Source organism: Tetrahymena thermophila, assembly GCF_000189635.1.
Source record: "Tetrahymena thermophila SB210 genomic scaffold scf_8254653, whole genome shotgun sequence".
In the NCBI taxonomy this organism is placed as follows: domain Eukaryota; phylum Ciliophora; class Oligohymenophorea; order Hymenostomatida; family Tetrahymenidae; genus Tetrahymena; species Tetrahymena thermophila.
This window is the reverse complement of record NW_002476421.1, coordinates 181144-197233: the sequence shown is the minus strand read 5'-3', so window position 1 is coordinate 197233 and position 16090 is coordinate 181144. Positions and strand designations below refer to the sequence as shown.

General features: G+C 20.1%; 2 protein-coding genes across 2 annotated transcripts; both read right to left on the bottom strand. All coding sequences in view use genetic code 6, as the record gives it.

Moving 5' to 3' along the window:
* Positions 1–291: 291 nt before the first annotated feature.
* On the bottom strand, positions 292–9325 carry TTHERM_00641320 (transmembrane protein, putative; the record flags this gene model as incomplete). The annotated part of the gene is made up of 16 exons (XM_001015349.2): positions 292–671; positions 723–1766; positions 2000–2384; positions 2437–3390; positions 3449–3580; positions 3634–4138; positions 4370–5760; positions 5819–6274; positions 6346–6872; positions 7263–7584; positions 7641–7906; positions 7961–8290; positions 8345–8494; positions 8550–8948; positions 9006–9173; positions 9226–9325. The coding sequence occupies 16 exons, from the start codon at positions 9323–9325 to the stop codon at positions 292–294; spliced, it is 7509 nt and encodes a 2502-aa protein (XP_001015349.2).
* Positions 9326–11660: 2335 nt separating this feature from the next.
* TTHERM_00641310 (hypothetical protein) lies at positions 11661–12146 on the bottom strand (the record flags this gene model as incomplete). The annotated part of the gene is made up of 1 exon (XM_001015348.1): positions 11661–12146. One exon carries the CDS (start codon positions 12144–12146, stop codon positions 11661–11663), a length of 486 nt encoding a protein of 161 aa, XP_001015348.1.
* Positions 12147–16090: the final 3944 nt, after the last annotated feature.

The following is a 16090-nucleotide window of genomic DNA, read 5'->3' as shown; positions in this document are numbered from 1 at the left end:
GAGTATATTTTGAGCAGACAAGCAGAAGTTTTTTTTGAGTTATGAAAAAAAAAATTAAAGCAAAAAAATTTATTTTGAATAAAAAATTAAAGGCTGACGTTTTAAATAAATATACAGTAGATGTGATAAATTCTGATTTATAAAAACAAAAAAAGCATGAAGATTGCTTAATATTCAATTTGTACAAAAAAATTTATTGAAATTAGCAATACTTATAATTTATTTACAAAAAAAAATAAAACATTTAAATAATTTGAAGTAGTAAATTTAATTCAACAGTTTGACATATCTTCACTATTATTTTAAGTAAAAACTATTAAATTATTATCTTGATTTTCGTTAGCTAAAGACTTCTATCTAGGAGTTTCTTTTAAAGATTATTCTTAATTTATATGTTTACTATAGATTGCTTTATTTAGCTTGTTGCTTTCTAAATATTTTAAAAAGTTTTATATAAAATTTTTTGTTTTTCTTTATAAATTTACCTTTAGCCAAACACGTTTTACTTTAATGAGGGCTAAAAGTAGTTTAAGGAATCATTTCTATATCATTATCTATATCAATTTCTATGTCTTATTCAGGTTCAAATTTTGATTCATATTTTTATAATTTATTTTGTGATTCTGTTGGCTTAATTGATTATTCGTTGAATAACCTTTAATTATTCCTTTCTTTAATATAATATAAATGTATATTTAAGTTAATAAATTAAATTTTCATACCTATTTATTTTTTAAGTCCTATTAATAAAAGATCCCATTTTTATTCTTATCTTAATTTCAAGTATTCTAAAAGAATTCTTCTTATTTTAGCTTTTAATTCTGGATTTATAGGTTTTTTATAAAATTTCTAAACAATCCTTTTTGTAAAAGAAAATTTTTGACTTAATTCTAGTAATTTGTCTTTAATTTATATTAAATAGCCTCTTATAACTCTATGGATTACGATAATAATAAACCAGATATTTATAATAGCTAATATTATTATTGAACTAATTACGAAATAATTGAATGGGTTATTATTTATAAATAAGCAAAGAAGCACTGAAATTGCACAAACGTTTGTTTAATAAAAATCAATCATATTATATCCATTAAGGTTGTATGGTTACAAGATGTTAGAATATATTCCATATAGAGTTATTATGGCAAAAATTAAAACCCCTTTTACATTTATTTCTTGAGAATAAAAATTCAGTATTAAAATAATAAATATCTTTTCCAACATTTTAATAAATTCCCAGTAATATTTTTCAGTTCTATATTCTCTGTAAAGAAAACCATATTATTTATTTACTTTAATAGTAAGTAAATTTTTTCGATTTCTATAAAGTATGTAAAATAGGAGAATAGGAATTATAAAAGCAAAAAATAATAATGAAGGAACGATTAAATACTAACTATATCTTAAATGCTAAGTTGTATTACATTCATAGCTAACATTGAATAGAATATATTCTTAGTCTCCTATTTATCTGCATGAAAGAATAGCAACCATTTAAGAAACAAGATCTGGTTGAACTAAAATAAAAATAAATATTAAAGCTGTACTCATAGAGTATATATGAATTTTATCCTTAGTGAATACTCTTTACAATACCAAACCTAAAAGAAAAGTTAAGAAATAAGCAACAGGGACTAAAAGAGAAAAAAGAAATCTTAGATAAATTAGTGGGATATCTGTCTATATTTCTTTTAAAGTGCAGTCAAGTGAATTCATTTATTATCTAACTGGAGTTCCTAAATACTAAGAAGTATCAAATATATCTTTTAATAAAATTTATTTATCAAAAAAAATTATAATGATTTTTATTATATACCTTAATTTTCATACATTATACCATTTTTAATAATATTTTTTAAATTTATGTATTAAATATTTAGAATGTAGTGAATGAATAAGTTAATAATTAAATTTATTGTAGTAAAGTATGAGAATTTGCAGTATAAATTAAATAAATACTTTTTATTTTTATCAATTTATTTAAAAAAATTATTACTTGTAGCATACTTGATATTGAATGAGATGATAGATCCTATAATTTACAAATAATTTGTAAAAACTTTTATGTATACACTAGCTTTTTCTTAATCTTGAGAACTCTAATATTTTTGTTAATTCCATTAAATAGTTTTTTTCTTTTAGAATTAAGATTTATCTGAAGATGGTTTTGATTAGAATCTTGTTGAGTGCCTTTTAAAAATTCCTTAAACTGCGATTATAGCCTATTCTTCTAAATCTCCTCTAATTGCAAGCTATATAGAAAACAAAGTCCATGTTACTGCTAAAATAACCTTCCATAGATAAGAACTTAAATCTTTACATTATCCACACTCATATGAACCTACTTTAGAATAACTTTGCCCCCAAAAATCTCCATGAATCTTAGTAAATATAAATATTTTAATAAATATTTATGTTTAAATTTTATTATACATCACATTCTTCGCACAGAGGTCCTATATATCCTACTTGACACGCATAATTACCATAATTGTTTCCAACACAATTTTAATCTTTATTTACACATTCAATAACTAAAGAACTGTTTTCCTATTTTCTCCAATATCCTTCATTTACAAATATTATACCATTTTTGCATTTTGCTCCTGATGGACATTAATAGCATTACTTGCTATCTAATGAATACTTATCTTATTCACAGACAACACACTCTGTATATGTGTTATAAGAATTCTAAATTTCGCCATATGAACAATTTCTAAAATAAACTTCAACTTCATAAGAATAATTAGATTCGTATTAGTTAGTTTAAGAATTAAGTATTTAAATAGCATCAGACTTAAATTCTATAATGGCTTATGAATTTGGAGTTCCTATTAATTATATTCCATCAAATATGAAATATTTGTTTTTGAAATCAAAAGTAGCAGTATTATTTCCTCTAATATAATAATTAGAATAGTTTTTTGTTTTAAGACTAAATTAAACAAAAACGTTTATATTTTATGAATCTAAAGGAAAAATTGGTTTTTAAGTTTAGTCCCTCAACTAAAAAGCTAATTTAGGTATTGATTATCCACTCTTTATCTTCTAGAAAGTTAAGTGATTTGTTGATTAATTATAATATGGGATTAACTCATCCGTGACAATGAAGTTTAAATGGCTAGGATAAGAATTTATATTATCTCCATATAAAACTGCCTAGTTATTTTGTAAAGTAGTAAGTTAATCTATTGATGGATTAATTACTTAATTGTCTATGCATCCTCCAACATTTGCTTTATTACCTGTTAGTGTTGAATTAAGTATATTAATTATTTAAAGAGATGAAGATGAACTCTGTGAACGAATATATAATGCTCCTCCATTTCCTTACAATGATTTGTTATCCTAAATAGTGCAATTATTCAACTCTAAAGTGAATATCTAATAAAATATAATTCATTTATAAATATTTTAAAATTTCAAATATTAATTTATATACATCTGACTTTAAAGCCAATAAGTATAAAGCGCCTCCATCATTCACAGCAGTATTTTAAACTAAAGTAGAACTCTTTATTTTATTTTGGTTAGAAACTAGACCTTAAATTGAAATAGCTCCTCCATATTTAGCCTATTTTTATAAATGTCTGAATATAAAAGAACTAAAAGAATTATTTAATTTACTTATGATTTTAAAAATTAAGTATTGAAAATTTAAAATTGAGTTTGTTATAGCTAGAGTACAGAACCACAACAATTAGGACATTTTATTAGTTAAAATAATGTTTCCTATCCTATAATTAATGTAGAATTACTTAACATGATGAGAGAACCTAAGTAAACCTAAGAATTCTAATCCTAAAGCATTCTTTTTGAGGTAATTTGACTTAGATTAAAAAATTTAGATTGCAATATATTAAGAGTCCCTTAATTAACGCTTATCAATTATGTTGAAAAAAAAGAATTTTGAATTTTAAGGTTCTATAAAATAACATCAGTATTTGTGGTATTTATTAGTAGAGGAGTATGTTGCTCAAGGTTTTTTATTATTAGATTATCAAAATCACAATTGATTATTTATAAATTAGATAGTTGTGCCTATATTAAAGTAACTGATTGAATATCAAATACAGAGACTATTTAGTTTATGTAGTCTGGATAAGTTTCATTAAATGTTGTATTTTAAATGCTAATAAATGAAACTTTTGTGTTTAGAACATTTAAAAAATAGGAATTCGTTTTTGAGAGAATATTTATTAACTAACCTTGCTAAAATTTTATAAAATTGAGAGTTTGCTATTTTTGATTTTACCTATTTTAAAGTAAAATTTATTTTAATAAAGTTTTTTTATTTCAAAAAACGAAGTAAATTTTATTTAAAAGCTAACTAAATAAATTAAAAAATATATAATTTATATACGCTATTGAGATGGTAGAAGATTAAGGACTTAGGGTATAAATATTACTAAAATTGCATTAATTACATAAGAAATTTAATTTAGAATGAGAGGTTTCTATATAGAAAGCTCCACCATCTTAATAAGAATACCCTTCATTAAACTATGAATTCTCAACATTCAAATTTAACTGACTGCTTAAGCTTTCCAAATAAATAAATGAGCCAATATTTGCTGTAGACTAACTAAAGTTTGATGAAAGGATATTTAAGTTTGTGGTCTTAGCTCTTAAACATCCTCCTTATTGAACAAAAGATGCAGATGCATCATTTAAATCAAATGAAGAATTTTGAAAGATGTTATTACTGATATCAATATTCATACCTACCAAATATTGATAATTAAAAAGTGAGTTTGATTTAGAATTAAAAAACTGGTTATTATTAAGTATAATAATTCCTAAAGGATTTAGTATTTATATTCCTGTAGTAGAGAATTACTGAGGATTAAATATTCCTATTAACTAATTTTCAGAAAATATTGAATCCTAAATAGTAACATTAGAGTAATAAATAGAATTTATTAAAATAGGGTTAGCTGGCGAATTAGTTTGATTCTATTCAAAATATGATTTAGTTATATTGACTTTTTTTATTTAGATTATTGAATTGGTGTAAATTTAGTTATTTATTGCCAATATTAGATTGTTAAAACCCTTTAAGTATTCAGACTAGAGACTTAGTAAATTGAATTCTTTAACTTCTCTAAATAGCAAACATCCTCCATATTCTCTATTTTTTACACTGTCATAAAAAGATTTGTTATTTCTACAACTTATATAGTTAAGTGAAATTAGAGAAGATTAAGAGATTGAACAAAATCCTATTTCTTGATGATTTTCAACTTTTACATCAGTAATTGAAACTGATAAAATTTTCTCAGTTAATACAAACTATGTAATGCCTAAATATATGTCGGATGAAACTTATGAGGAAGGAAAGTATTTATTATCAGAAAAAGTTAAGTTTTTCATAGTTAAGTGATGTTAAGGGATAGGATTAATAGAATATATTGCATTGAAGAGAAGATAAGTGGAAGAAATATAAAATTAATTATTCATTAAAACTATATCTTAAAATTGAAACTTAATATCTTACTATTAAATATTACTCACAGTTGAAAATACTTTTAAATTGCAAAATTAATTTCCGGTTGCAATTAAATTAGTAACATTATATTAACCTGCTTTAAACAGCTAGCCAGAAAATTATGGATAATATACTTTGCTTGTATCACAAACATTATTTTAAATTATCACTGTATCTATTAAAACTTAAACATCACTTATTTATGTTAATATACTAAAATTTTAGTTTAGTGTACAACTCTCTATGGAAAAATTATTAAATGAAACCTTTTAAAATTTAAAAAAAAAAATACATCAATAAAATTTATAACATTAATAAAATTACCTTTTATGAGTTTTGTATAGTAATGAGTGAAGAAACATTTGAAAAATCTTTATTTTTAAGGCTGATGTTTTATAAGATAACATCAGACTAATTTATTTAAATAGTAAAGCAATTAATAGCCTAATTAGAAGAAGTTATCTAAATGTTATCTATAAAAACTTTTTCTAATATATTTTAGAACTATATACCACATTATTGAGAAGCATTGGCATCAATAGTAAATTAAAGTAGCAAATTATCTAAATTTAGTAGTTCCAAACCAGAAAACTGTAGCTATCCGCTAACATTAATTTAAGCTTATTTCTCTTAATCCCAACTTTATATAAATAAATTAGTCTTTTAAAATGCTTCAAGAGTAAGTAACCTATTATAAAATGTCATTTTATTTTCACTATTAATATGAATGTAAGCCTAAACGTTTATAACATTTTTAATCAGCTAAAAGTATTATTAAACCTTTTATAAATATATTGAAAATCGTTTTTAATTAAATTTAATTAAAAAAAAGAATTATGAATAATAAATACCATCAAAAATGCTTATATGATACTCAATGAAGAGGTGTATGGATTACTCAAAGTACCTTACCCATACATATTTAATTAGCCATTTATTTCACTAGTATTAAAATAGAAACTCATCTAACAACTTAAGCAGCTTGTAACATTAGATAGGCATTAACCAATAGGAAGGAGCAAATTTCCATAGTAATATTATATAAATAATGTTTTATTTTATTTTATATATTATAAATTATTTATAACATCTGTGTACTAAGGAGTTTAAAAATTCATAAATAAGCTAAAATTTGAAGTTTTTGAGTTTAAATACCAAAGATACACTTCTCCATTACTTTAATCACCTATGCCAATCATATCAATTGAATCAAATACATTAATAGTAAATGGATTAGATGATAATTTTGTTAAAACCACTGTTTCACCTGTATTAAAATTATAACTTATAGCATTAAAATCACTACATACTATAATAAGAAACTTTTAGTTATCTTTTTGATAAAGTTATCCTATATTTGAATTTTAGCAACTATATTCTATTTTTTATTTTTTTTAATGAATAAATAAAGTTAAAATATATTTAACTTATAAAATATATAATAATTAAAAAAAAAGTGCATTCAAAGGGTAATAAGGAGGGCGATTTTTATATTTAAATTTTTAACCTAAGAAAAAAAGAGTGTTTTTTGAAGAATTTCGGAGTTTTTAAAAAATCTTTAATAATTTTTCAAAACCCTACCAATTTATTTTGTTAAAAATATTCAGAATTCGAAGGGATAAGGGAAAAGAAAATAAGTAATATGTTTAAAATAAAATTAAACATACATTTAAAAATCTAAATAAAATTTATTAGTTATGAGTAAAACTTTTTATTAATGAATCCAAAACAAAATAAGAATAATTTTTTAAAATATTAAAAAAATTACATGGAGTTTTTTTATATTTAAATGAAAAATCTTTAGCATCCCAACCATATATGTATCCTCTAAGATCTATACCAATAATCTCTTAATCAATTGTAGAATAAAGAGCGAAGCTAGATGATAAGGTATTATCTATCGGATCATTTGAATAAAGTTACTAGTAAGTATTATCATTAATGCAAATTGCATAGAATAGAAAGTTCTCATTATTTTCTTTTTATGGTAAACCAACCACTACCCAAAATTTGTTATTATTATCTTAATAAGGATCAATATTGGTACTTATTTTGTTTATATTTAAACTTAACTAGCTAAGATCAAATTCCTAATTTATTTATTAATTAATAAACTTAATATTGATTATTATTTTTATCTTTTTACTATTATTGAAAATGTATCATTCAGAACTTGATTAATGCTTATATATTAATTTTCTTACATTAATACAAAACAATTATCGCAGTTTTTAACTTAGAAAAATGTATTTTATCTAACTTCAATATTTCTTTTCATAATAAAAACTTATGAAACATCATTATTTGGAGAATCTTTTGTAATTAAAATTCTGTTCAACTGTGGGACAACAAAATACTACTATTAATCTAATTCAAAGCCAAATATTTTAGTATATCCAGAGGATGGAAAAGCTTTAATTAACATTGTAAAAATTAACTAATAATAATAATAATATTAAATTTTACTTGAGCGAATATAAGATTAATTGGTATTATAAGAATATACAAGTGTTCCTGTTTAATAAAAAAAGCTGGTAAAGTATGGTATTAAAAATTAATTTTTGCATTTGAGATGGTACCAACTTTTATATTATTCACCAGTTTAAACAATAAATGGTTAATTGATATTAACAAAATCAAATACATCATAAGTATTTGTACTTTAATTATATTGAATATTTAAATCCAATCTAAATATGTTATACTTATCAGTAAGAAATAAACTAGTTTACTGATTATCCATAATTATACTTTGTAAACTAATGAAACTATTTTCCTAGCTACCTCGTTGAACATCTATATTAATTTATAATACTTGAATAAAATTATTTTAAATAAAGATAAACTTACAATAGCCTTATAATATATTTATTTAATTTTTTTGTAAATCTATTATTTGGTAGGCATTCATTCCATAATAACTAGTAGCTAAAAACATTATATCGTAATTTGAATGGAGATCAACTAAATTATATGTTACACTGGTTTGATCGCTTTTTGCTTTATAGATAGAGATTTTTAATTAAAGAAATTAGTAGAATATAATATATATTACCAAAATATCCATTATAAGTAGAATAAACATTAATCAAATTAAGACTCCAAGTATAAGCTCCGTATACGTCTAGAACAACTATAAACTACTAGCCATTTTAAAGAGAAAAAAATTTGGCTATTGCAATATAATTATAAGGGTTTGAGTTGTATGAAGATACATCTAAAGTAAAAATTTGTTCTCCAGAAACAATATCGATTATGTATAAGACGTATAAATATGATTAAAGCAAAGCATATTTTGAACCATTTAATAAAGACATCGAGACTAACCTGCTATATGTAAAAGATTAAATTGATTCAAGAGTGTAAGGATCAGCAAATATAATTCCCTATTAATTTAAGGCTAAAATTTGATTTCTCTACTAGATATACTCCATCTAATTTATGACATAGCTAGCTTTTAATAATTATTACAATTAAAATTGAAACAGAAATTGATAAAGTGTTTGTTTACGCTTGATTGCATTTATAATATTATCAATTTACTTTGAGATATCATTATAAAAAACAATACTTGAAACAGCCTTATTATTCTCAGAATAAATTGAATTCACTAAAAGAATATTAGTATTAGGTATTTGCAAATAATTAGAAATAACATAGCCATCATAAAATCTGGGCACTATTTTGTAAAATTTGTTAAAATCTATGTATATTTAGAAATACCAAATTACTAATTTGTCTAGAAAATGTAGGACATTCTTAAGCGTAAGAAAATCTTTAAAATTAGTGAGTTAAAATTGTAAATATTCCCAAAATTAAAACAGTATTCATTTCAGTAAACTTTAATTTAATTAAATTTGATTAAGTCTTAATCGATAGATCAATTATTTACTTGCCTCTTCTAATTTCGTTTAGATTTTTAAGAAATTAAGCTCAAAATATAATATCCATAAAAAAAATACTGAAGTTATAAAAAAAAATGATAAGTTATCAAGTTTTCCGCTTTTCATTAAATTTTTGTTTTATACTAATTTAATTTTTCCATACCAAATTTCACAATAAAAACATGTGGTCATATGTTAGGTATTTCTAATTAAATTATGAATTTTATATTTTGGTATTATTAAATATGAATACTTCTAAAAATAAATTAAATATTAACAATATAATTTATTCTTATAGAATATATAATTAAAAGTAACACATATTTTATAATTTTAAAAAGCTATTTTAAATTAGTATTTTAAAAGCATTATTACAATATTAATATAATTTGGTAGAGTATCAATATTTAGAATTTAGGTTAATTTTATAGTTAGAAAATTAATTTACAACATTAATATTATTTGGTCTTTTTGTTATTAACTATAATTTTATCTCCTTTTCTGCAAATACCATAATATAAATTTTTGCTTTTTATATATAGAAAAATAGAAACTCTATCCTAATTAAAAAACAATAGAAATATTGTACTTTCTAACCAGAATAATTCAAAAATAATTATGAAAATTTAATCAAAAACTTTCTATTGAAGCATCTAGGATGATATTCATTAGATATATTTCTTTGTTAATTTAGTTTTTAGGTTAATTATAAACATTTAAGATATTTAGCTTTATTAATATAATAACATAATTATATAGTCAACACCAAATTATTACTCTAAATATATAATTCAAATAAATAACATCAATTTAAAAATTTTAAAGTGAAAAGAAAGTATTTTTAATGTGGTTAATAATAGATTTCATTTAAAATATAAGTGAGAATAATCATATTTTATAATAAAAAATTTAAATCAATTTAATTAGTCGAATTATTTATAAGATTGGAACAAATGATATTTTTTTTGGATAATTTCTTAATATCGCAAATCATTAAAAATTGAAATGAGATAATTTGAAAAAATTAATTGTTTTTATAATTTAATTATTAATAGAATTTTAACTCATATTATTTTAACTGTAAAATGAAAAAAATACATGGAAAGTTCTAAGTTACACCCTTTTCTTTGTTACATGAATGAAAATAAAAAGAAATTATCACTAAATAGTAATTTTTTATAATCTATAGGAGAGAAAGCATAGTAGTGAAAGTAAATTATATAAAGAGTTACTCTACAGTATATAGATATGTATTCATAAATATTCAAAATTATTTTATTTTATATATTTTTTTAAACTAAAATATAAAACACATTTGGTTAATCAATTTATCTATTAATTAGATTATTTTATTTATTTTTTAAAAATGATATGGAAAATTCTAATCACTTTTTCTATGTTACAAGAAAGAAAATAAAAAGATTATTTTGTATATTTTTTTAGAATCTATTGGCAAGAAAATATGGTATTGAGAGTAAAAAACTATTTAAAAAGTTAGTAAATAGTAGATAGATCGATTTATTTTTTCATAAATTAAGAAAAATATTTTATTATTTATATTTATAGCCTAAAATAAAAAAGACAATCGAATGTTAATTTTATCGCTTACCAAGATTAAATTATTTAACATTTCTAAATAGATAGAAATTTTTTTTACTTTTTTGTTAAATTAAAGCTTTAATAAATTTTCAAGGATTAATAATTACCATATAATCTTTAGTCTTCAAAAAATTTAAATTAGAATTATTATGATTTTCAAAGAAATAAATGTCTAAAAATAATAGTTCAGATTTAGATATTTATTTTACAAACATAGATAAATAATTATTTTATCAAATTATTTAAATTAATAGATTATTATTGTTATTATGAGAATAAAAAACTTAAAATACCCAATTTTTATTATAATTTATATATTTTTTTAATAAAATTATTATTTTTAACACTTATATAGAAAACAAAAATATTTTATATACAAATAATTTACATTTTTAAGTTATTCTTTATTTGTTATTATATTTTTTTATAATAAAAATATGGTCATATATTTTAAGTTAATTTTTGTTAGTTGAATTCAAAGTGAGATATCGCTGTTTTTATCATCATCATTTAAATAACTAAAATATTTGTACTTCTAATTTAAATTTAATTATCTTGATTGAATAATGAAAAATTTCCAGTTTCTATTATTTACTTTGTATTAACTTATTTTTTATAGATTAATTTTTTTAATCTCTTAATCAGATGGTATATTATTCATAACAATTTCTCTCTTATGTTATTCAAATTAAATTTACGGATTATTTGTTACTATTTATTTATTCTTTATTTTCTTTGTTTAAAAGTTCATCTTTTCTTTGAGTAATAATATCATTTTCTATATGAATTAATTAGTATTTTAATTCATCAAAAGATTAGTTATTTATTTCATAAAGACTATCTTTACTACAAATATAGAACTTTTCTTCATCATCTTCAGCTTTTTGGTTATATTCTATTTCTTCATATTCATATAGACTTGGGAACTCGCTAAAAGATTTATAATCTTCAAAGCTTAAATCTAAAGAAAAACTTTGATTTTCAAAATCTTTGGATTATTATTAATTTTATATTTCATTTTACTCAAAAATGGATTGAATTAGTTAAAGTAATTATGTTTGATTATAACCTAAATCATAACTAATAATTTCATCATTAAGATTGTTTATAATTGGTTATTATATTTTATTATGATTATAATTGTTATTTTGGATATTATTGATTGTCATATAAGTAGTATATTTAAAATTAAAAGCAAGATTTAACCTATCCTCAATCAAACTGTTTCCAAGTTATAATTATCTTTTGATTAGTTATTTTTTAATTTTTTTGTTTTTTTTTTATTTTTTACAAAAGTTTTATTATTAATTTCTGCAATATAATCGAACTTAATCATTTTTTAAGAAGGAATCTTATTAAATTCTGATATGGTTGTAAGCTTTTAATTAGCTTATTAGTCACTAACTTAATATTTTATTACTTGTCTTATCTTTACAATTTTGAAAATTAATACAGAAAGCAGAAATTTGATACAGTGAAATAAGTTAATAGATATGAGCCGTAAATAATAATAGATTTTATTAATTAATTTCAAGCATTTGTTTGTTGATCTAATTTTCAGAAATAATCCTGTACCTTTCTCAAAATTTCTATTTGAGTTATCGTTTTATCATTATTAAATTATGTATATAAAGTGTAATAAGAACTGATTGAGGTGATTATTTAATCAAGTATCAAACCAATTCTAGTGACCATAAATAATTTTTCAATATAAAATAAATTATTAGATAGTTTATTTGATAATGCTGATCATATTTAAAATATTTTCAAAGATATTTTAATATATTAAAAATTTATCATAATCGACAGATTAAAATAATTTTATTTTACTTAAATATAATTATTGAATTTTGCTCTTTCTCATATTTAAAATTCAGAATTAATTAACGCATAAATTATAAAATCATTGACTGATTATATAAATTCTATTCTCTAATATATTACATTGATTACTGTAATTAGATAGAATAGTTAATAAATTATAGTATTTAAAATTCAACAAACATCAATATTAATCTAGCTTTATAAGATTGTAAAAAAGAAATTTAACTCATTTTTTTCTTAATTAATAGTCCCTTTCTCTCTCTCTGCCAACTTCTAGAAAATATAAATCAAAAAATGTAAGAAGCGGGGTTTGGTATAATTGTATGGTGGCCTATTATAATTAAAGTGTCTCTCTAAATTTAATCATAAGTATTTTAGATTTTTAAAATTTCCTCAAAAATTTTAAAAACAAAATTTAGAAAGTGCATCTGATTAAACAACAAAGTAAAAACCTAATAAAACAAAAAAATAAGTTGAAGATGACGAGGAATAAATATTCTTCTTTACTATATTTCTTTATTTCTTTATTATTTTAAAATGAAGTATTGAATTTATTTAATTTTTATCTAAGAAATTAATAAATTTATTGCCCAACAATCATTATTTATATTTTTTGTGAAGATTTGCAATTCTTTTCTTAATCTTATTATACTTTATCTATTAAAATAGACTCATTTTTAATGGAGAGAATTTAGAATCGAAAAATATTATATTTCATGTAAATAAATCTTATAATTAGTTAAAAAAAAGAAATCATCAGAATTTTAATTATAATTTTTTTAGCTATTACAACAAAATAATGTTATAAATTATAAAAAATATATAAAGTAAATTCAGTAAAATAAAATATTGAAGTTAACAGTATTTATCAGTATTATAATATAAATTAATATTTTTAAAAGCTGATATAAAGTTATTATTAGTTACATAATTTAAATAATTTCTAAATTAAAATGCAAAAACCTTTTCTATAATATTTTTAACTTCTTATATAAATTCTATGCATTAAAGAGATATAAAAAATTAAGATTGATTTTAGTTGAATTCAATATACTTTAAACATTTTTTTATCTAAATTTTGTTTTGATTGATTAATTTTCAAAAATCATTATGTTTGTTTAATTTTAAAATAAAAATATGATCTTTTAAATCCTTAGCTTTATTTATCAATTAATTTCTAATGTTATCTTTTTAAATTTTTACTCTTGTTAAAAACACATTTAGTGATAAAATTTTTTCAAAAAATGCTAACAATTATTATCATGTTTTCCTTTTATAAAATAATTTTTTTTCAAATAATTGTTATATTATATTAATATTACTTAAAATTAACTTTAAGAATATATTTTATTATTTTCTTATTATATTTATTTAGCTAGTTTAAGTTTTCTATATATTTTTTTAAGTTATTTTCTTATAATTTTAAATTTTTATTTTTTTCATTTGATGCAGTTCTTAAAGAAGCTTATTCAAAATAACTTTCAATTAGGCTTCCTAGATAATAATTTTGATTATTTAATACATTTTCTGAAACTTGTGTTAAGTATTTTTTTGTTTAGAACTAAAAAAATCAAGATAAATTTATTGTTCTTTTTAGGCTATTTAAAAATTTTTGAATTTTTAAAACATCTTTAACATAGTTTAAACTAGATAAATAGGATTTAAATATAAAGCTGAACAGAGTCGAAATATTTAATAAAACTATAATTAATTAACTCTAAGGTAAATATATTTATCACTAATTCCTCCGCTATTTATGAGATCATATTCTTCCTATATTTGAATATTATTCATCATTACCTCTATAATAAAATTAATAGCTAATATTAGTTAAATCCATAAATGGATAATTTTGATTATTATTTATAAATTTGAAAGTGAACTAATAAGCAAATGCTAATGAATCTATTTTAAAATGTATTGCTTTGAATATTACTCCTATTCTTATACCAAATTATTTTCTTCATTTATATTTTTCACTTAATTCTACTTAATTACTAATTAATTTAGTGAATATATTTTCAAAAGTTAAGAAATATATTATTTTTTATAAACTAGAGTTAAATAGATTTTGTTCATTGTATATAGTTTCAAATTATTCTAAGTGATATAATTAAATGTATTTAAATTAGGAGAAATGATATTAAATATGTTTATTGATAATTATTTTTTTTCATTTATAATATATTATTATGTATGTGTATCTTAATGTTAGAACTTTTCATTTTAAATAATTTGTAGAGATAATGGCTAACTGATTTAATTAAAGGAAATCAAAATGTAAAACAAATAATTATAATTTAAGTATTTAATAATTATGTAAGGAAGTAGCATAATTTAAGCTGTAGTTAAAGTAACTCTTATTACTTTAGGGATATATTGAGACATTTTTAAATAAATTTATGTGAAATTTTTAGAGTTAAATTAAGATTATTAATTTGCATTCTTAACAATAAAATAGCTCAGTAATTAATGACTTCATATTTAAATTTTTCTTCTAAAAATCTATCCCAAAAAAGATTTATTTCACAATATAATTTTTACTCTAAAATTGTAAGATTTATTTTCATAATTGTAATGATATTATTATCAAATTTGACTTTGTCAATCATTAACATATTTTACATATTATAATATATTTATTATCTACAAGTAAATTTTAAATTATTGATATTTTGAGTAACTAATATAATAGTTATTTTTTAAATTTAAATGTAAGAAATATTTCTTAATATCAAAAAAAATGTAAAATAAATGAATTTAATTATCGAAATTTAGAAAGTCTAAATTTTTAATCTGATCATACAGTTATGTTACTAATTTCTATTTATGTTTAGTAATTATTTAAATGTATACATAAATTTGTGTAAGTCTCCTCTATTTGATTAGGTCTAATTTTATGGTAAGTAATCTTTTCTGTTTATTAAAGAGTTATTGTAAGTCATTTGTTTAATTAATCTTAAGAAATTTTACATGATTTTCCCATTCATCAATTAAAATTCAAATTATATTTTGAGATATTATTTATTTTAGCTTAATAAGAATAATCAACTTTTTTACTTTATGTTATAATAGATCAGCTTAGGTGATTAATTATTCAAAAAATTATTGTTTTCTAAGTTATCCTAAAAATATACAATGTTTTTAATTATCATATGTAAATATTTATCTTATTTAATTGAACTCGAATTATAGGTATAATTTAACAAATATAATATATTTTAACATATATTGTATATAAAGTTCAGGATAGCAATTATTAACATTTTACAGAAATTTAAGCTGTTTT